The sequence below is a fragment of the Zalophus californianus genome, chromosome 3 (assembly GCF_009762305.2).
Source record: "Zalophus californianus isolate mZalCal1 chromosome 3, mZalCal1.pri.v2, whole genome shotgun sequence".
NCBI classification, from domain to species: Eukaryota; Metazoa; Chordata; class Mammalia; order Carnivora; family Otariidae; genus Zalophus; species Zalophus californianus.
Window position 1 is genome coordinate 174,033,930 of NC_045597.1, and position 21,292 is coordinate 174,055,221.

Sequence of the window (21,292 nt, forward strand, 5' to 3'; positions counted from 1 at the left end):
CTGCCATTCACTCCTGCTTGTGCTCTCTCTCTCTCTGTGTCAAATAAATAAATGAAATATTTAAAAATAATAATGATAAATCAAAAAAAAAAAACCTCAAACTTATTATTCCTCTCTCCAGAGTTCTCAGAATTCAAGGATGCTGGGTCATGCTCATGAACTCACAGGGAATTGAAGTACATGGTCTAGACTTACACAAAACTCTCACAGTGGGTCAACATTCCAATGCTCCAGAGAAGCTCATTATTTCCTCCTAGGCAAAGCTGCACAGAAAATCAAATTTTTAGACTCCTTTTTGGACATGGACTTGGAGGGAAGGCAGTTGGTTTAATGAATTCAGTTCTGAAAGTCTGATGCATCCTCCAAAACAGGTATGTACACACCAAGCAAAGCAAAGGTTTGTAGCCCTTGGGTGGGGCGTGTGTCTTATGACCAGTGGTCAATGGGCCCTGCCATGGTGGCCATGTGGGTTTTTCCTACACTGCCATGATGGACCACTCTCCCACTTTTGAGGGCTGCATGTTTTTCTGCTCACATTCATATTTTAAATCAGATTAAAAGGACCTCTTGCTGTGAAATGACAGGAAATTTGGAATTTATTCTAAGATACTTAGAAATCAAGTAGGGGAGATAAAATTTGGAAAAACATAGATCATTATTAAATCTGGGTAATGGTATTATTATACTATTCTCTTTTAGTGTGTGTTTGAATAGTTTCATTAAAAAATGTTTATATTATCTCTTGATGTCTTGGTGAGATAGTCTGTCTCTCTCAGGATATTGTATTGGTCACAGGCTCTATAGTTAAGACTCTTTTAACTCAAATCCCTCTTCTGCCATTCACTAGGTGAGATCTGGAACAAGTTACTGGGCCTGTTTGTGCCAGTTTCCCCAACTGTAAAATGCTGGTAGTGATGAAACCTACCTCACATGGTTTTTGTAAGGTTAATTTGACATCATGCATGGAAAGTGTTTGGCAGTGTCTGGCATATAGTAATCACTCAATAAATGATTGCTATTGTTATCTACTACATATTGATTCTATAGCTCTGTGAGCAATGTATTTCTGCTCTCCAATTTGAACTCCCAAGTCAACCACAAAGCCCATTTCTATACACACATGCTTTGCTTGCTCAACAAATTATTCTCTTCTGTATCTCACTGAAATCTCCTCAGTTTCATTCCTCCAAATAAAATAGTAAGAACTCATTAGAATTCAATAAAGGCATCCATCCCCCCCAATTCCCTTAAACTCCACCCCAACAACATAGAAGAGAACGGTTGCTCCTTCTCCCTCCCACCAGTCAATCCCACCAACCCCAAATCCAGACTCAATGCTTCACATGGGAATCTTCCTTCAACAAGAAGTAGATTAGTCCTCCCTGTTCAATTCATCTGAAAACAAGAAGCCAAAGAAATTTAACAAAATCAGCTTTGCTACATACAGCCTTCACTTCACAAGGTTAAAATTAAAGGGTAAAAAATTCCGACTGATAATTACTCTGAATTACCCATAGAAATGAGTTCTTTTTTAAAAAGAATCTTTACTACTTAAGTTTCTAGTAATTATTAGCATTTGAGAAAAAGTAATTCTGTTGAGTCATACTTAAAACTACAAATTCTAACCAAATTTGTGACTCAGTGTATACAGATGAAAACAGAAGCTTAATGGTCCAAATAGTCAAGAAAATCAAGGAATATTGTTTTTACTTTCCTTATTTGATTTGTTTTCCCCAAATTTACCTATTGGATATCATTTCCCCATTTAAGCATATGAACTCAGGTATATCAATGTCACTGGAATAATTGGACTATTGTCCCTTTCCTGCAACTCTACATGTTTACCCAACTGGCTTGTGCTAGGGCTGACTGGTAATGCTAAATAACCAGTGTGGGAGGCTGGCCAGGAGCTTGGGTTATGCCCAGTGCCTGCAGGGCAGAATTCAGGCTAAGAGGCAACAGCTTTGTACCACCAAATACATATTCCATTTGGAACCGGCCTTTCAGTCCCTCTACCACACCCATGTACCCCCATGAACCACTGGAGGTCAAGTGCAAACTCTCTCCTGTTTCTCCCAAGTAACCTTTATTTATAACCAACTAATTCTTCCCCATGTTACCCACTAGCCAAGTAACAAATGAGACCATTTTTTATTTTGCAATTTTTTTTTTATTTTAGGAATTTCCAAACTTACTCAAAGGGGTAGAGAGAATAGAATTAACCATCCAACGTATAATGTATCTGTCACTGGTCTAAACAATTATTATCATGCTTCCAATCTCATTTCACCTGCTCCCCTCTGCTCCCCAACTTTTCTTTAAACTGGAGTATTTAAAAGCAAATCCTAAATATCATTTCTTTCCTAATAGGGAAGGGCATTTTTTTAAAAAAAGTAACTGCCCTGCTATCATCACATCTAATGACAAGTAATTCTTGAATAATATCTGCTAATACCCAATCCATATTCAAATCTCTCAACTGTCTTGAAGCTGTGACAAGAGTAGTGGTAGAAGCTGGGATTCGAAACCAGGCAGTTGGACTCCAGCAGAGTCTAAAAGCCATAACTCATGGAAGGAGAAAGTCCACCAAGAGCTCTGCAGGAACACACAGGAAAGGGCAAAATAAGCAGGTGGATAAGGTGTAAGGGTTCCCTAAGCAGACAGGTTGTTTGTAACCTCAGCAAAGTGGCCTCAATCAGAAGAGGTTTTCAAGAGGTTTCCTTTTAGGGAACTGACAAGCTCCAGAAGAGCAAGTTTGGAGGCTGCAGATGAAAACGAGGGGAGGACTCACTCGATGAGAGGAGTAAGGAGACCTCCAGGAATGCAGCTCTGATGCAGGTCCCCACCATCTGACTCCCACTGAGGAAGACGTGCCTCTCACTCCAGCCACAGCTGAGAAAGCTGAATGGTGATGCAGCTTGGCGGGGGGCGGGGGGGGAGCAGACACTAACCGACAGGGGGTGCTGGTTACCAAACAAATCATAAATAGCATTGTCCTCAAGATTCAAAATGTCCCTTTGGATACCCTTTGGGGAGGAGAGGTCCTCACCTGAAGATGGAGGTCCCTATGGCTGCAAAAAAGGCCACCCCTCGCCTGACAAGAAATTGATGGAATCTTTGAACATCTGCTACAGGAAGAGAGTGAAACTAGTCATTTGGGGTGGTAGAAGAACCCATGGGAGGAAGTTTCACTTGGTCTCTTCTGATTTGTTTAGTGTATATTTTTCTGGGGTCGTTGTTACCCTGTAAGCATTTTGTTCTTTAATTCATCTATTCTCCTCTGGACAAAATGACAAGATGGAAAAACTCACCTCAAAAAAAAAAAGAACAAGAGGCAGTACCGACTGCCAGGGACCTAATCAATACAGACATTAGTAAGATGTTGGAACTAGAGTTCAGAATGATGATTATAAAGATACTAACTGGGCTTGAAAAAAGCATGGAAGATACTAGAGAAACCCTTTCTGGAGAAATAAAAGAACTAAAATCTAACCAAGTCGAAATCAAAAAGGTTATTAATGAGATGCAATCAAAAATTGGGGCTCTAACTGCTAGGATAAATGAGGCAGAAGAGAGAATCAGTGATATAGAAGACCAAATGATGGAGAATAAAGAAGCTGTGAAAAAGAGAGATAAACAACTACTGGATCACAAGGGCAGAATTCGAGAGACAAGTGATACCATAAGAAAAAACATTAGAATAATTGGGATCCCAGAAGAAGAAGAAAGAGAGAGGGGGGCAGAAGCTATATTGGAGCAAATTATAGCAGAGAACTTCCCTAATTTGGGGAAGAAAACAGGCATCAAAATCCAGGAGGCACAGAGAACCCCCCTCAAAATCAATAAAAATAGGTCAACACCCCAACATCTAATAGTAAAACGTACAAGTCTCAGGGCAAAGAGAAAATCCTGAAAGCAGCTTGGGACAAGAAGTCTGTAACCTACAATGGTAGAAACATGAGACTGGCAACAGACCTATCCACAGAGACCTGGCAGGCCAGAAAGGACTGGCATGATATCTTCAGAGCACTAAATGAGAAAAATATGCAGCCAAGAATACTATATCCAGTTAGGCTGTCATTGAAAATAGAGGGAGAGATAAAAAACTTCCAGGGCAAACAAAAACCAAAAGAATTTGCAAACATGAAACCAGCCCTACAAGAAATATTGAAAGGGGTCCTCTAAGCAAAGAGAGAGCCTAAAAGTAACATAGACCAGAAGGGAACAGAGACAATATACAGTAACTGTCACCTTGCAGGCAATACAATGGCACTAAATTCATATCTTTTAATAGTTACCCTGAACATAAATGGGCTAAATGCCCCAATCAAAAGACACAGGGTATCAGATTGGATTACAAAAAGCAAGACCCATCGATATACTGTCTGCAAGAGACTCATTTTAGACGCAAAGACACCTCCAGATTGAAAGTGAGGGGGTAGAAAACCATTTACCATGCTAACGGACATCAAAAGAAAGCTGGTGGCAATCCTTATATCAGACAAATTAGATTTTAAACCAAAGACTGTAATAAGAGATGAGGAAGGACACTATATCCTACTTAAAGGGTCTATCCAACAAGAAGATCTAACAATTGTAAATATCTATGCCCCTAACATGGGAGCAGCCAATTATATAAGCCAATTAATAACAAAATCAAAGAAACACATCAACAACAATACAGTAATAGTAGGGGACTCTTTACATGTCAGTGGGGACCCTTTAAATGTCAGAGGGACCCCCCCTCACTGAAATGGTCAGATCATCTAAGCAAAAGATCAACAAGGAAATAAAGATTTTAAATGACACACTGGACCAAATGGACTTCACAGATATATTCAGAACATTCCATCCCAAAGCAACAGAATACACATTCTTCTCTAGTGCCCATGGAACATTCTCCAGAATAGACCACATCCTAGGTCACAAATCAGGTCCCAACCGGTACCAGAAGATTGGGATCATTCCCTGCATATTTTCAGACCACAGTGCTTTGAAACTAGAAGTCAATCACAAGAGGAAAGTCGGAAAGAACTCAAATACATGGAGGCTAAAGAGCATCCTACTAAAAATGAATGGGTCAGCCAGGAAATTAAAGAAGAATTAAAGAAATTCATGGAAACAAATGAAAATGTAAACACAACTGTTCAAAACCTTTGGGATGCAGCAAAGGTGGTCCTAAGAGGAAAGTATATAGCAATACAAGCCTTTCTCAAGAAACAAGAAAGGTCTCAAATACACAACCTAACCCTACACCTAAAAGAGCTGGAGAAAGAACAGCAAATAAAGCCTAAACCCAGCAGGAGAAGAGAAATAATAAAGATCAGAGCAGAAATCAATGAAATAGAAAACAAAAGAACAGTAGAACAGATCAACGAAACTAGGAGCTGGTTCTTTGAAATAATTAATAAGATTAATAAACCCTGGCCAGACTTATCTAAAAGAAAAGAGAAATGACCCAAATAAATAAAATCATGAGTGAAAGAGGACAGACCACAACCAACACCAAAGAAATACAAACAATTATAAGAACATATTATGAGCAATTACATGCCAGCAAATTAGACAATCTGGAAGAAAGGGATGCATTCCTAGAGATGTATAAACTACCAAAACTGAACCAGGAAGAAAGAGAAAACCTGAACAGACCCATAACCATTAAGGAAATTGAAGCAGTCATCAAAAATCTCCCAACAAACAAGAGCCCAGGGCCAGATGGCTTCCCAGGGGAATTCTACCAAACATTTAAAGAAGAATTAATACCTATTCTTCTGAAACTGTTCTAAAAAGTAGAAATGGGAGGAAAACTTCCAAACTCATTTTATGAGGCCAGCATTACCTTGATCCCAAAATCAGGCAAAGACCCCATCAAAAAGGAGAATTACAGACCAATATCCCTGATGAACATGGATGCAAAAATTCTCACCAAAATACTAGCCAATAGGATCCAACAGTACATTAAAAGGATTATTCACCACGACCAAGTGGGATTTATCCCTGGGCTGCAAGTTTGGCTCAACATCCACAAATCAATCAGTGTGATACACTACATAAATAAAAGAAAGGACAAGAACCATATGATCCTCTCAATAGATGCAGAAAAAGCATTTGACGAAGTACAACATCCTTTCTCGATCAAAACTCTTCACAGTGTAGGGATAGAGGGTACATACCTCAATATCATAAAAGCCATCTATAAAAAACCCACAGCAAATATCATTCTCAATGGGGAAAAACTGAAAGCTTTGCCCCTAAGGTCAGGAATATGGCAGGGATGTCCACTATCACCACTGTTATTCAACATAGTATTAGAAGTCCTAGCCACAGCGATCAGACAAAAAAAGAAATAAAAGATATCCAAATTGGCAAAGAAGTTAAACTCTCACTCTTTGCAGATGATATGATACTTTATGTGGAAAACCCAAAAGACTCCACCCCAAAACTGCTAGAACTCATACAGGAATTCAGTAAAGTGGCAGGATATAAAATCAATGCACAGAAGTCAGCTGCATCTCTATACAACAACAGCAAGACAGAAGAAAGAGAAATTAAGGAGTCGATCCCATTTACAGTTGCACCCAAAACCATAAGATACCTAGGAATAAATCTAACCAAAGAGGCTAAGAATCTGTACTCAGAAAACTATAGAATACTCATGAAAGAAATTGAAGAAGACACAAAGAAATGGAAAAATGTTCCATGCTCATGGATTGGAAAAACAAATATTGTGAAGATGTCAATGCTACCTAGAGCAATCTACACATTTAATGCAATCCCTATCAAAATACCATCAACTTTTTTCAAAGAAATGGAAAAAATAATCCTAAAATTTGTGTGGAACCAGAAAAGACCCTGAATAGCCAGAGGAATGTTGAAAAAGAAAAACAAAAGCCGGTGGCATCACAATCCCGGACTTCAAGCTCTATTACAAAGCTGTCATCATCAAGACAGTATGATACTGACACAAAAACAGACACATACATCAATGAAACAGAATAGAGAGCCCAGAAATGGACCCTCAACTCTATGGTCAACTAATCTTCGACAAAGCGGGAAAGAATGTCCAATGGAAAAAGGGGGGGAAATCTGAGGGGGAGACGAACCATGAGAGACTATGGGCTCTGAGAAACAAACTGAGGGTTCTAGAGGGGAGAGGCATGGGGGGATGGGTTAGCCTGGTGATGGGTATTAAAGAGGGCACGTTCTGCATGGAGCATTGGGTGTTACACGCAAACAATGAATCATGGAACACTACATCTAAAACTAATGATGTAATGTATGGTGATTAACATAACATAATAAAAAAATAAAAAAAGAAATAAAAATGAGCAAAACTCCACATATCCAACAAGCTGTTTGGTTTTGTATTTCAGGATAATGTGCCCATTGTAGAAAGGAATTGTGAAATAAGATAGGTGAACAGAACAAAGAGAAAAAAACAATCTTCAACGTCTGCAGTCAAGACTGGTATAAGACTCAATATTTGTTTATTTCGTGCTGCCTACTTGGCTGTACGGTCTGCCAAATTGTTTCCCTTACATTCTAAGGTCATGTCCCTTTGATGTCCTCTGAGGCAAGTCCCAGCTACCTCCTGAGGTAGGTGTCCAGACTCAAGAAGAGCAATAATTGCAGGTCCACATTTGATTGGGGAGTTATGGCTTGATCATAATCTCCTTTCTTTCCAAATTGCCACGTGGGATGTAGCACTATGGGGTCAGTATAAATATTAATTTTTAGGCCTTTTGCCAATTGAAGAGCACGGGTGAGTGCTATTAATTCAGCCTTTTGGGCAGAAGTATTTATTGGAAGGGCTTTTACCTCAATGGTCTTAGTTAAACTAACTATAGCATATCCGTCTTTTCTTTCTCCCGTATCCACGAAGTTACTGCCCTCAGTAAACCAATTGTGGTCTGCATTTTTTCTTTCTTTTTCTTCTTTCTTTTCTTTTTCTTTCTTTCTTTCTCTTTCTTTCTTTTTCTTTCTTTTCTCTTTCTTTCTCTTTCTCTCTTTCCTTTCCTTCTTTCTCTTTCTTTCCTTCTTTCTTTTTTCTTTCTTTCTGTCTCTTTCTTTCCTTTCTTTCTTTCAAGATATTTGTTTTATTTATTTAGTTATTTGAGAGCGAGAAAGAGCACGGGAGCAGGGGGAGAGTGACAGAGGGGGAAAGAATCCCAAGTAGACTCCCTGCAGAGCATGGAGCCTGATGAGGGGCTCGATCCCACACCACCAAGACCACAACCTAAGTGGAAACCAAGTCAGAAGCTCAACTGACTGAGCCAGGCGCCCCTCGTCTGCATTTTCTTTCTTTCTTGTTTGAGCCAAGCCTTGGGGTAGTGTTGAAAATAAAAGGGGCCAATGGCAACTGTTTTATAGTCACGGGATATAGGCACGGGGCAGCCGTGAAATGCACCCCTTAGGCCTTGGGGAACATAGTTAATTGCTTCTCGGCCCTAGTAGATTAGTAGTTGCTCTTTATATCTGCTATTCCCATATTTTTTTCTTAAGTAAGCTCTATGCCCAACATGGGGCTTGAACTCAGCACTCTGAGATCAAGAGTTGCATGCTCTATTGACTGAGCCAGCCAGGCACCCCAATTCCATTATTCTTTACAAAATTCTCCTTACTTCCTATTAGCCAATCTCTCATTGCTCCCACCCCCTGTGATAGCTCATAGTGACAGATACTGATTCCAGGCAAGAGTTTACCATTCCTGCTCGCAGGGACTCAGGTACTGCCACACTCCAGGGGCTTATACAAAGCCTGATCCACAGGCACAGAATCCCACACAACAGCATCCAATCAGGTGACCCACTTCCCAGTAAAAGGTGTGAGAATGGGTCCCTGACCGTGAAACCATCGATGGTTGCACACACAGTGCTTCTAGAGGGAGCCAGCCCCACAGAGGACCAGAACAACTAGTGCACGCCTGAAGTGCCAGCAACCTTCTGAGAGGATGCAGTACCATCTGTCAGGACGCATTTCCCCCAAGGCTTGGGAAACACTTCTGGGAACCAATGAGTGGAAGAGGGAGTGGTCCTACTTACTACCACTTCCAAAGCTCCACCACGGGACTTGGTGCTTCGATCCATTTCTGGATTCTGCAGCATTGGAAGTCCTGGTCCCAAAGGAGGCAACTCTTGCTGGGGGACCCAGGAAGGTCCCATTGAACCACGAACTATGGCCGAGTCTGGGGCCCATTGGCACTCAGGCACGAGCTGATGAAACAAGGAGTCTCCCTCGCCAGTAGGAGGAGCAGAGCTACTTTTAGACAGTGAGGACCTGAACTAACACAAGCCATGGACGAAAAGAGCAGTGTGTGGGTGGGGGAGAGGTAACGTCCACAAGGGCCACTTGTATCAACAAATTCTTTTAACATGATTAATAATTAGAGTTGTTTTTTCCTCTAGATGTCTTTTTCTTCTTGTTCCATGCCTTTAGCACCATAGTCTTACCTTTTATGGCACTTAGAGCACTTAGGGAGGTTTAAATTTGTATGTAATTTGATTAAGGTTTTTCTTTTTTTTTGTTATTTATTTTTTATTATGTTCAGTTACCACTGTATAGTACAGAATTAGTCCTTGATGCCATGCTCAGTGATTCATCAGTTAAGTATAACACCCAGCGCTCTCTCTCTCTCTCTTGCTCTTGTAAGCTCTGTGGGGACAAAGTCCATGTGTTTTTTCCGAGTATTGCACACCCAATTCCTACCATAATGCTGAGTACATAGGGGCTCAGAATTATTGAGTGATTAAACTTATTCAGGAATATTTAGTCTACAGCAAAATTTACTAAGTGTAGTAACAAGAGAACATTATTGACAGGACACTATCACGAAATGTATAGAAGTCCTCGGGAGTAGACTTATGATTCTAGAATTACAGATGACAGTCAGCTGTCCAATAATTGGTCTAACAAGAAGATCTAACAAGGAGTGGTAGCTAAGTCTCATGCTATGTGGGGTGGCCTCCACTCCTTAAGTAGAAACAAACACGTGACAACACTGTGGAGATTTATGGGGTTGTTTGTGGTCATTGGCATGAGGTAATTTGAAAAGCAAGCCCTGCCTCTTCCATCTTCCTCACCAACCTATGTTAGGGTTAGCCTGCTCTCTAACGTGGCTTGTAATTCTTAGCAACTATGATATTACCATGTCCAGAAGGTCATTTTAAAGTGTTGTCTAGAAGGAAAAGATTTCTGATCTGAATAGCATGAATAGCATGGACACAAAATATACAGCTGTGCGTGTCCTCTCAGGGGTGACTCTGTACTTGGGCAAATCCAAGAGTGAGCTCCTCTTTTCACGCTGCTCCCCAGGCATATCATTAGCCTCATCCTGGTCCCGCACCCCTCCCCACCACTGTGGGAGCCTGATAAAATGGCAGATTCATGGGTCCCTTCCCAGAGCATGGTAAATTACATACAGCTGTTGCCAACTTAACGATGGTTTGACATGATTTTTCAACTTTACTATGGTGCGAAAGTGACAGGCTTTCGGCAGAAACTACTTCGAATTTTGAATTTATCCCGGGCTGGTGATATGCAGTACATATTCTCTCGTGATGCTGGGTAATGGCAGACAGCCATGGTTCCCAATCAGCCACACAATCAAGAGGGAAAATAACCGATACACTGACAACCATTCTGGTTTTCACTTTCAGCACAGTATTCAATAAATTACACGAGATATTCAACACTTTAGTATAACGTAGTCTTTGTGTGAGATGATCTTGCCCAACTGTTGGCTAATGTAAGTGTTCTGGGCATGTTTAAGGGAGACTAGGCTAAGCTACTGATGTTCAATAAGTTGGGTTTATTAAATGCATTTTTTAAATTTAATTTAATTTTATTATGTTATGTTAATCACCATACATTACATCATTAGTTTTTGATGTAGTGTTCCATGATTCATTGTTTGCATATTAAATGCATTTTTGACTTAATGCTATTATCAACTAACAATGGGTTTATCAGGACATAACCCCTTTTTAAGTCAAGGAAGATCTTTACTTTGCACTGAGAATTACTGATAAAGAAAAGAAAATATCTACTTGACTTCAAGAGGGAATAAGTCAATTGAAAGAGGTTTAATTAAGACAAAAAAATGAATGTACATAATTTATAAAAGACATTTCAGAAGTCAGGATCATTGCCCAAAAAAATCAACTGAAGGCAGAATACTGGACCCTAATACATTTGCATAACTTTTAATTTAAAAATTTCGTTTTGCATTCAAAGGGAGAAACATGAAGAAAAGGGAATACTTTAGATTGGAAATCAAGACACAAATCAAGTACTACCAAGAAATACTGCACATAACTTCATTTTTCTTTTGAATCAAGAGGTTTTATACAAATCTAACTTCATGAACAAAACAAATCATGCATTGATAATTACCATAAAGCTTTATGGATCCAAAAGCATGATATCTACCATAAGATAGGAGTCATTATATATCTCTAGTTTTAAGAATCATCATGATGCCATAATTTAGATTTATGGCCCACCTTTACAATTAAATATTAAAACCTTTTGGGAGATCATGATACCTCTATTATTAATTTGAAATTATTTCATTTTCCAATTATCTTGCTCAGAAATAAAAGGCATAATCATAAAGTAATTTAAGCCCCATTCCTAAAAGAGAAATCTTTAATCACAGGATAACCAGTGTTGTTTGGGGCTTAAACACGCATTATTTCAAGAACAGTTTTTGCATAAGCATAGTTGATAACATTAAAAAGGCAGAAAGTGATTATTCCATTCATATTATCAGCTCCTGGAAAGTACCAAAGTGCGTTCTTGAGATATTAAGGCATTTGGGGACAAAAGACACCTCCAGTTTCCTTAGCTCAGAGCTTGCCTTTAGTCTTGAAAGTCTCCTTCATCTGTTTGACAACAGAAAGGTCCCCTGCCCCGTCAGGCCAGTTGTCATGATCTGGTAAGTGGAAAACCTCATGTCAGTTGCAAATCTATTAACCTCCTTCATCCTCTTAGTTTCCAACAGACCCTCTTCTTATTTTCCCTAATTCACCCCTTTTCTTTTCTCAGCAAAAAAAAAGAAATCATTAGGACAACTAGCAAAGGTCTTGAGAAAATCCTGGTTTTGAATCCCAGCCCTGCCACACATACCAGCCTTTCCAAATTTGGAGAAGTTCCTCCTCCTGAGCCTGTTTTCTTCAGGGGGGTAACAACATCTGTTCTTCTAAAGTTGTGAAAATGAAATGTGACGGCCTATGTAGCGTGCTCGGCATACTGCAGCCACTGCATACATACTATCTTAGGAAGCAGGATGACTTGAAAGCCATGTGCTTACTTTGTACCGGGCACACATAACTGCCTTTCCAGCATCCAGTCCCTCATCCTCTTTCCAAGAGCCTCCAGCTGCACTTGAGAATCCATGAGGTTCTGGGGAAGTGGCCCCACTTTGATCACCAACTGAGCTAAGTCAAGCAGTGCACTCCACTCCTCTGGCTCTGGTTACTGCTTGAGGACGGCCACGCGCATCAGCTCGTCCAAAACAGAGTAGGTCTCAGAATTCTGCTAGAAATACTGTAACAATGTCATTCCCTCCCCTCTCTCTGTCCAGCTGGGTGGGGACAAAGAAGCATGGGGCTTTCGGGTGGCAGGCAGCTGTTCTACAACCAGAAGAGTCTGTCCTAAGATAAAGCCAACACAGCAGAAGCAAAAATAGAGGGAAAAGAAAAAAAAATTGTCCCTGATGAGCTAGTGAACAGATGATTCAAGTCTGGCTTGCTGTTCAGTTATGCGGGCCAATAAATGCCTTTCTTGCTCAGGCAAGTATGAGCTGCAGCTAAAAGCGTCCTATGTGATACAGGGCTTTAAATGTTTGTTATCTAATTTAATGCTCCCAACTGTTTACTCAATAAATGCCATAAGTAACCCCACTTTACAGAAAAGAAAATGGAAGCATACAGAAATTAATTTTCCCAAGATCACACAGCTAGTAAGGGTCTAGCAGGGCTTCACCCCAGGCTTTGTCACTCCAGGGCTGGCAATCTTCAAGAAAACACAGGACAGAAAGGCTCAGTAAGTGCTCCCACTCATTATTTGGGTGGGTGGGGGGGTGTACATATTCTTTTTTTTTTTTTAAGATTTTATTTACTTATTTGTCAGAGAGAGAGCAAGAGAGAGCACAAGCAGGGGGAGCGGCAGGCAGAGGGAGAAGCAGGGTCCTCGCTGAGCAGGGAGCCCGATGCGGGACTCAATCCCAGGACCTTGGGTTCATGACCTGAGCCGAAGGCAGACGTTTAACTGACTGAGCCACCCAGGCGTTCCGGGGGCGGGGGAAGGGAAGGAGTATATTCTTTGAAAAATCGCTGTAGCTGATTTCACCAAAAGCTTATCTTTACACTAATAAACACAGTGTTTGGGGTACTTGGGTGGCTCAGGTCATGGTCTCAGGGTCGTGAGATGGAGCCCTGCATCCGGGTCAGCGGGGAGTCTGCTTGGAACTCTCCCTCTCCCTCTGCCTTCCCCCTGCTCTCTTTCTCTAAAATAAATAAATAAAATCTAAAAAAACAAAACAAACAATGTTGGAATTACAAAAGAGAACTGTTTCACTGGAGTCCTGGAGAAGCAGCTGCCTGGAGTCACTTTCCCTTTCTAAAGGAGAATCGACAAATACCCTCAACACGACCGATGAGAGAAGTAGAAAGTATCCCTGCCACCTTGGCCACTTTAAATACTATCTGAAAACAGTATTGCATAACACGTAGGCATTTCTGTCTTTCTAACCAGGAGCCTTAAAACCATGGTTATCTTCTGCACATCACTACATTGATGTTATTCGTAAAGAAATTAGTAAAGAAATCTAGATGGGAGGGGGCAATAACAAATAATATTAAAGTCCCAGACTAATCATTTATTAATGCAAAGGTCTGAAGCCATGAGCAGACTGTTAGTACACAAAAGAGCAGGGTGAACCTAGGTCCCTGATAGGAAATTGAAATACATGTGCAGGGGCGCCTGGGTGGTGCAGTCAGTTTAGCAGCTGACTCTTGGTTTCAGCTCAGGTCTGATCTCAGGGTCGTGAGATCGAGCCCTGCGTCGGACTCCGAGCTCAGTACAGAGTCTGCTTGAGATTCTCTCTCCCTTTCCCTCTGCCTGCCCCTCCTCCTGCATTCTCGATCTCTCTCACCGAAATAAATAAATAAATCTTAAAGAAAAAAAGAAAGAAATACACATGCATTACATCAACCACATTTTAATTTGCTAGTAGCCACTTCACACTCTTCAGCAACAGTGAAAATACCTTTGAATTTTGTATTTGTGGGCAACATCTATATTTGGTTGAGCCTTATAAAACTGCTGGTTTTGTATATTAAAAATGGTTGAATACAGCTAATTCATATGGTTTCACTCAATATACATCCCAAAGATCATGTAAAATAGTACCATAGCACCCCTCCCCACCTAACAGGTCTGAGTCTTCCGCTGAGATATATAAACCACTTATTAGAGGAACAAAGGGGAATTAAATCTTAAAAATACAGCAACCTCTTGCCTCTTTTCTGCCTCCTCCTTTTACTATATACTCATATTAAGAATATTTTTCAAGCTTAAACTTCCACCAACCTATACACACAAGGCAATTTTTTTTTAATATATAAAGCTATGTGCTATGATAAAAAATATTTAGATATTTTCTTTGGGAACATTTCCTTTAAAGATCCTATCAGGAATATAAACATTTTGTACGTTTTTGATGTTCTGTTAGAGAAAACCCTAATCCTTTATGTAACTGCTTACGAAATTCTGTGAACTTGGGCACCTGGGTGGCTCAGTCATTAAGCGTCTGCCTTCGGCTCAGGTCATGATCCCAGGGTCCTGGGATCGAGCCCCGCATCGGGGGGGGGGGTCCCTGCTCAGCGGGGAGTCTGCTTCCCCCTCTGCCTCTGCTGCTCCCCCTGCTTGTGCTCTTTCTCTCTCTCTCTCTCTCTCAAATAAATAAAATTTTTTTTGAAGATTTTACTTATTTATTTATTTGAGAGAGGAGAATGAGAGAGAGAGAGAGCACACGAGAGGGGGGAGGGTCAGAGGGAGAAGGAGACTCCCCACTGAGCAGGGAGCCCGACGTGGGACTCGATCCCGGGACTCCAGGATCATGACCTGAGCCAAAGGCAGTCGCTTAACCAACTGAGCTACCCAGGTGCCCCCAATCTTTTTTTTTTTTAAGAATTTATTTATTTGACAGAGAGACACAGCAAGAGAGGGAACACAAGCAGGGGGAGTGGGGGAGGGAGAAGCAGGCTTCCTGCTGAGCAGGGAGCCAGATGTGGGGCTTGATCCTAGGACCCCGGGATCACGACCCAAGCCCAACGACTGAGCCACCCAGGTGCCCCAAATAAATAAAATCTTAAAAAAAAAAAGAAAGAAATTTTGAAAACTTGAACCTGAAAAGGCATAAAGTTAGTGACTGCTCATTTCTTGAGGGCTCACCTGGTACATCAAATATGTGCGTATACAAAGACTGGCCCCCGTCCACATCCACCAACTGTCCAGTAATAAAGGAAGCTGCAGGGGACAGCAGGAAGCAGACCAGCGGGGAGATCTGGAAACAGAAGCACACACATGCACACAGAAAAGCAGATGCTCCCCATTTGGGGCTGCTTCCCTGCCCAAGAAAACACATCTCGAAACATACAACTGTAATATGCATTCTACAGTCTGTGTGTACCATCACCTAACAAAACACAACCAACTGCCTTTTTCTATTTGAGCACCATTAAAAAAAATGTGACTAGTGTGGCAAGATGTGAAGGAGCCTACACCGTGTCAAATAAGCTACACACAGTGAATAAGCTGAAGGCGAACACAGTGCTTGATTTTTCCCACAAACTACCCAGTTCCTTCCACATCTTTCAGTGCCTACCATAACTCACTGTTCCATGCCATCATGTGCCTTTTATGCTTTTGTCCCTGACGTAGTCAATGTGTCTATGGAACAATAAGCTGGCATTCAGCCAGTGGTCCTGCAGGCTGCAAGGCCAGGAACTGAGACTACAGGAGCTTTCTACGAGAGGGGCTGCAGAATCCCGCCGCACCCCCTAAAAATTCAGAGGTAATTAGATGACTGCAGCAACATCTACTCCCAAAACCAAAGAGAGAGAAATGATTTCACTGGATATCAAGGAACTCTCTGAGGCTCTTGGCACAGCCAGATTTTCTCAAAGGGAGATCCCAAACACTGGCATTAGCATCCTTGGGTCCGTTTATGGAAACTCCAGATCCCTAGGTCCTCCTTGAGACCTTCTGAATTTAAAGCTCTGGGGTTGGGTCCCCAGAATCTGCTACTTGAGGAGACTCCCCAGCTGGAGGGAGACTAGGGGGAGGCTAATGAGGTGCTTAGGGGGCAGTATTTAAGGAGGCACTCACTCTCGGGGCAGACCCCGCACTCGTACGACCCTGAGAGTGAGCGCATCCTTAAGTTTTATGTCCATGCCTAGCTTGCTTCGCCCCATTTAGAGTGTTCACTTACATGTCTGTGCCTCATTGAGGCTGTGAGACCCTGGAGGCTAGGCATAGCCTTCTGTCTGTCCTGGTGTCCCTAGAAGCTAGTGTAGACGTGCACTAAACAGAGGCACTAGCCATACGACACAACCCACCTTCTGCACGGCTAGTCAGAACTGAGATGTGCTATAAGTGTAAAATACACACTAGATTTTGAAGACTTGGTATGGAAAGAAGGCAAACGTATAGAAGAATGTAAAATGATGTTTTAGATATATTGGGTTGCATAAAACCTTATTAATAATAATATATATAATTATTTCTATTATCTATTGTATATTAAATTACTACAGCAATATTAATTTCATCTTTTTACTTTTCTTAATGTGGCTACTGGTTAGCTTACAATTACATATGTAATGATTATGATATTTCTATTGGATAGCACTAGTACAGAGAGTTAATCGTTGAAAAGATCCCCCATCCCTGAGGAAACGCAGACAGTTCTGAGCGATGACTGAAAGTAACTACCAGAACTGGTATTAGCCTGTCAATGACAACTCACCGTGTGCACCAGGAAGACTCACCCCAATAAGCTCCTTTCTGAATGCCAGCCGAACAAGAACCCTCTCATCCCAGTAACCGTGACCTACAAAAGTCTGCAAACCCCTAAAACTACACTTGTTCCAGAACAAGAGAAAGAGCCATAGTCTGCTCTGTTCAGGGAGACTGTGCCTGACTAATATTAATGTGACTTTGTGCTGAATTTTGTTTGAAATATTGACTGATGGTCTCCCGTGTTTAGGATAAAATAAGCGCCTAATAATTGTTTACAGAATGAAGGATCTTTATGCATCTCTTCCCCTAAAATGAAGGGATGTTGCATGGCCCAGCTCCTGCTACAGCGTTTTGCCCACAAACTAGGGAACTATGAAATGATACTGAATTGAACTGAAACTATCTGCTAGATAAAAGATAGATAAATATTCATGATACCTGGTTTACTTCGGGAGCTCAACACGGAGCTAAACTGAATACAATTTTTATAATTACCAAATTAACTAGGCACTATTGTGCTATCTCAGATAGAGTCTTCTTAACTTTCATTTTAATGAAATCCATTTGATGGATGGACTTGAAGAACCAAGCCACTCACAATAGTTTTATCAATCAGTAAACACAATTCAAGACTAGCAACTTGTATCCATTTTCTATGTGGGTAACACCTCTTTTATCTGTTTACTTTCAGTTCTGTTTATTAAAGATCACAGGGATTTTAAATAGGCAAGCTGGGGTTTGAATTGCAGTACCATGAGCCATGTATAGCCTTAGACAAGTTATTGCGCCTCTTTGGCCCTTGGTTTCTTAACTTTGTAAAGTGAGTAGGGCCTGCCAAGTGCTGCATTCCTTTCCGAGAGATGTTGAGGGACATCGTGCGGGCTCTGGCTATTCCTTTTAAAACTACAGCTACGGGGCTCCTGGGTGGCTCAGTGGGTTGATCCCTGGAGTCCTGGGATCGAGCCCCGCATGGGGCTCCCTGCTCAGTGGGGAGTCTGTTTCCCCCTTCCTTCTGCCACTCCCCCCTGCTCATGCGCACTCTCTTCTTTCTCTCTCCAATAAATAAATAAAATCTTAAAACAACAATAAAAACTACAGTTACGTTCTGACCCTCCTGTCTCTACCCCAGGGAATGTCACTTATTGTCACTTATTGTCAGCTCATTGATAAGCAGTTCAGCCAATGGCCTGGTGTGAATGTGCTCCCACTAATGATGATTAGCCAGGGTAATAAGAATATCTTGGAAACATGACCAAGGGATGCTAGGACAATCAGGCAGAGGCATCCCCTTGCTCTGCATCTCACAAAAGCTCCCAGCCTCTCTCCTTCCCTTCACAAGCAACTATTGGAAGGCTGCACCTCCAACAGTCAAAGCATGGTCAGTAAAACTCTTGAGCACACCTAAAACCTTTCCAGGTGATTTGCAAGAATAAAACTATGTTCATTATAATACTACCTCTTTGTTTGTCTTTCTCACTGTGCTGACATTTGCAGTAACGGTGCCAGAGCAATGGTGGGCAAAATTGCTGGAGCCTCAGCGCAAATCACAGCAGGAACATGAAACGGAACTAGCGGTCCTTACGGTAGCGGTCACTATCTTCTTCACCAGCAAGTACACATGGGGGGAAAGCCTGTTTCACTTTAGAATGTCCTCAGTGAAGCAGCAAAAATTACTCATCATACTGATCTTGACCACTGGGTACAATATCCTTTTTAATATCTAGTGATATGAAGTGGGAACTGCACATCAAGCTTTTCTGCTTCATACAGAAGTAACTGTTGTGAACTGAACTAGTCACTCTCTTTGTGAAATACCATTTGTTACTTGAAAGAACGACTAACACACTATGGTTACTCACACCGGGGTACCTGGCAGAGTTTTTTTCACAAACGAACAAAGTGAGAATGTCACTTCAGAGGAAAACAACTTTGGTTTTTGTATTTGTTGTCAATGAAAAGATCTGAGCTTGCAAGTGAAAAGCAGAATTTCGGAAAACTTGCACTTGTCAACATGAGCTTGACAGTTTCCTAACATTTCAAGATTTTTCTGAAGAGATCAGTGGTGACATTAAAAATGTGACCATTTATTTATTTTTATATTCTTTTATTTAAATTCAGTTAATTAACATACAGTGTATTATTAGTTTCAGAGGTAGAAATCAGTGATTCATCAGTCTCAATATAACACCCAATGCCCATTACATCACGTGCCCTCCTTAATACCCATCACCTGGTTACCCCATTCCCCCACTCCTTCAGCAACCCTCTGTTTGTTTCAAATGGTTAAGAGTCTCTTATGGTTTGTCTCCCTCTCTGATTTCGTCTTGTTTTGTATTTCGCTCCCTTCCCCTATGATCCTCCGTTTTGTTTCTTAAATTCCACATATGAGTGAGATCATGTATTTATCTTTCTCTGACTGACTTATTTCACTCAGCATAATACCCTCTAATTCCATCCACGTTGTTGCAAATGGCAAGATTTCATTCTTTCTGATGGCTAAGTAATATTCCATTGTGTGTGTGTACAGACACACACACACACACACACACACACACACACACACACACACACACCACATACCCTACATTTCTTTATCCATTCATCTGTCGATGGACATCTGGGCTCTTTCCATAGTTTGGCTATCGTGGACATTGCTGCTATAAACATTAGGGTGCATGTGCCCCTTCGGATCACTATGTTTGCATCCTTTGGATAAATACATACTAGTGCAATTGCTGGATCATAGGGTAGTTCTATTTTTAACTTTTTGAGGAACCTCCATACTCTTTTCCAGAGTGGCTGCACCAGGTTATATTCCCACCAACAGTGTAGGAGGGTTCCCCTTTCTCCACATCCTCGCTAACATCTGTTGTTTCCTGAGTTGTTAATTTTAGCCATTCTGACTGGTGTGAGGTGGTTATCTCATTGTGATTTTGATTTGTATTTCCCTGATGATGAGTGATGTTGAGCATTTTTTCACACATCTGTTAGCCATTTCTATATCTTCTTTGGAGAAATGTCTGTTCATGTCTTCTGCCCATTTCTTGACTGGATTTTTTGCTTTTTGGGTGTTAAGTTCTTTATAGATTTTGGATACTAGCTCTTTATCTGATAAGACATTTGCAAATATCTTCACCCATTCTATAGGATATCTTTTAGTTTTGTCAATTGTTTCCTTTGCTATGTGAAAGCTTTTTATCTTAATGCAGTCCCAATAGTTCATTTTGCTTTTATTCTCTTGCCTTTGAAGATGTGTCCAGCAAGAAGTTGCTGTGGCCGAGGTTGAAGAGGTTGCTGCCTGTGTTCTCCTCAAGGATTTTGATGGATTCCTGTCTCATATTTAGGTCTTTCATCCATTTTGAGTTTATCTTTGTATATGGTGTAAGGAAATGGTCCAGTTTCATTCTTCTGCATCTGACCGCTCAATTTTCCCAGCACCATTTGTTGAAGAGACTGTCTTTTTTCCATTTGATATTCTTTCTTGCTTTGTCAAAGATTAGTTGACCATAGAGTTGAGGGTCCATTTCTGGGCTCTCTATTCTGTTCCATTAATCTGTGTGTCTGGTTTTGTGCTAGTACCATACTGTCTTGATGATTACAGCTTTGTAATAGAGCTTGAAGTCCGGGATTGTGATGCCACCGGCTTTTGTTTTTCTTTTTCAACATTCCTCTGGCTATTCAGGGTCTTTTCTGGTTCCATACAAATTTTAGGATTATTTTTTCCATTTCTTTGAAAAAAGTTGATGGTATTTTGATAGGGATTGCATTAAATGTGTAGATTGCTCTAGGTATCAAAGACCTTTTAACAATATTTGTTCTCCAATCCATGAGCATGGAACATTTTTCCATTTCTTTGTGTCTTCCTCAATTTCATTCATGAGTATTCTATAGTTTTCTGAGTAAGATCCTTTGCCTCTTTGGTTAGGTTTATTCCTGGGAATCTTATGGTTTGGGGTACAATTGTAAATGGGATTGACTCCTTAATTTCTCTTTCTTCTGTCTCATTGTTAGTGTATAGAAATACAACTGATTTCTGTGCACTGATTTTATATCCTACCACTTTACTGAATTCCTATATGAGTTCTAACAATTTTGGGGTGGAGTCTTTTGGGTTTTCCACATAGAGTTTCATGTCATCTGCAAAGAGTGAAAGTTTGACTACTTCTTTATGGATTCGGATGCATTTTATCTCTTTTTGTTGTCTGATTGCTGAGGCCAGGACTTCTAGTGCCATTTTGAACAGCAGTGGTGATAGTGGACATCCCTG

General features: G+C 40.9%; 1 protein-coding gene across 2 annotated transcripts in view; it reads right to left on the reverse strand.

Annotated features, from left to right (window-relative positions):
- Positions 1-11,301: 11,301 nt before the first annotated feature.
- The window catches only part of PECR (peroxisomal trans-2-enoyl-CoA reductase), a 29,668-nt gene continuing 19,677 nt past the window's right edge, over positions 11,302-21,292 (reverse strand). The window contains exons 7-8 of one of the 2 annotated variants that reach the window (XM_027591196.1): positions 15,457-15,568; positions 11,302-11,932 (exon numbers count right to left, since the gene is read on the reverse strand). In XM_027591196.1, coding sequence (XP_027446997.1) covers positions 11,847-11,932; positions 15,457-15,568 — 198 coding nt within the window. In that variant the 3' untranslated portion in view covers positions 11,302-11,846. The remainder of the gene's footprint in view (positions 11,933-15,456; positions 15,569-21,292) is intronic. The other variant, XM_027591198.1, reaches the window with a different exon arrangement.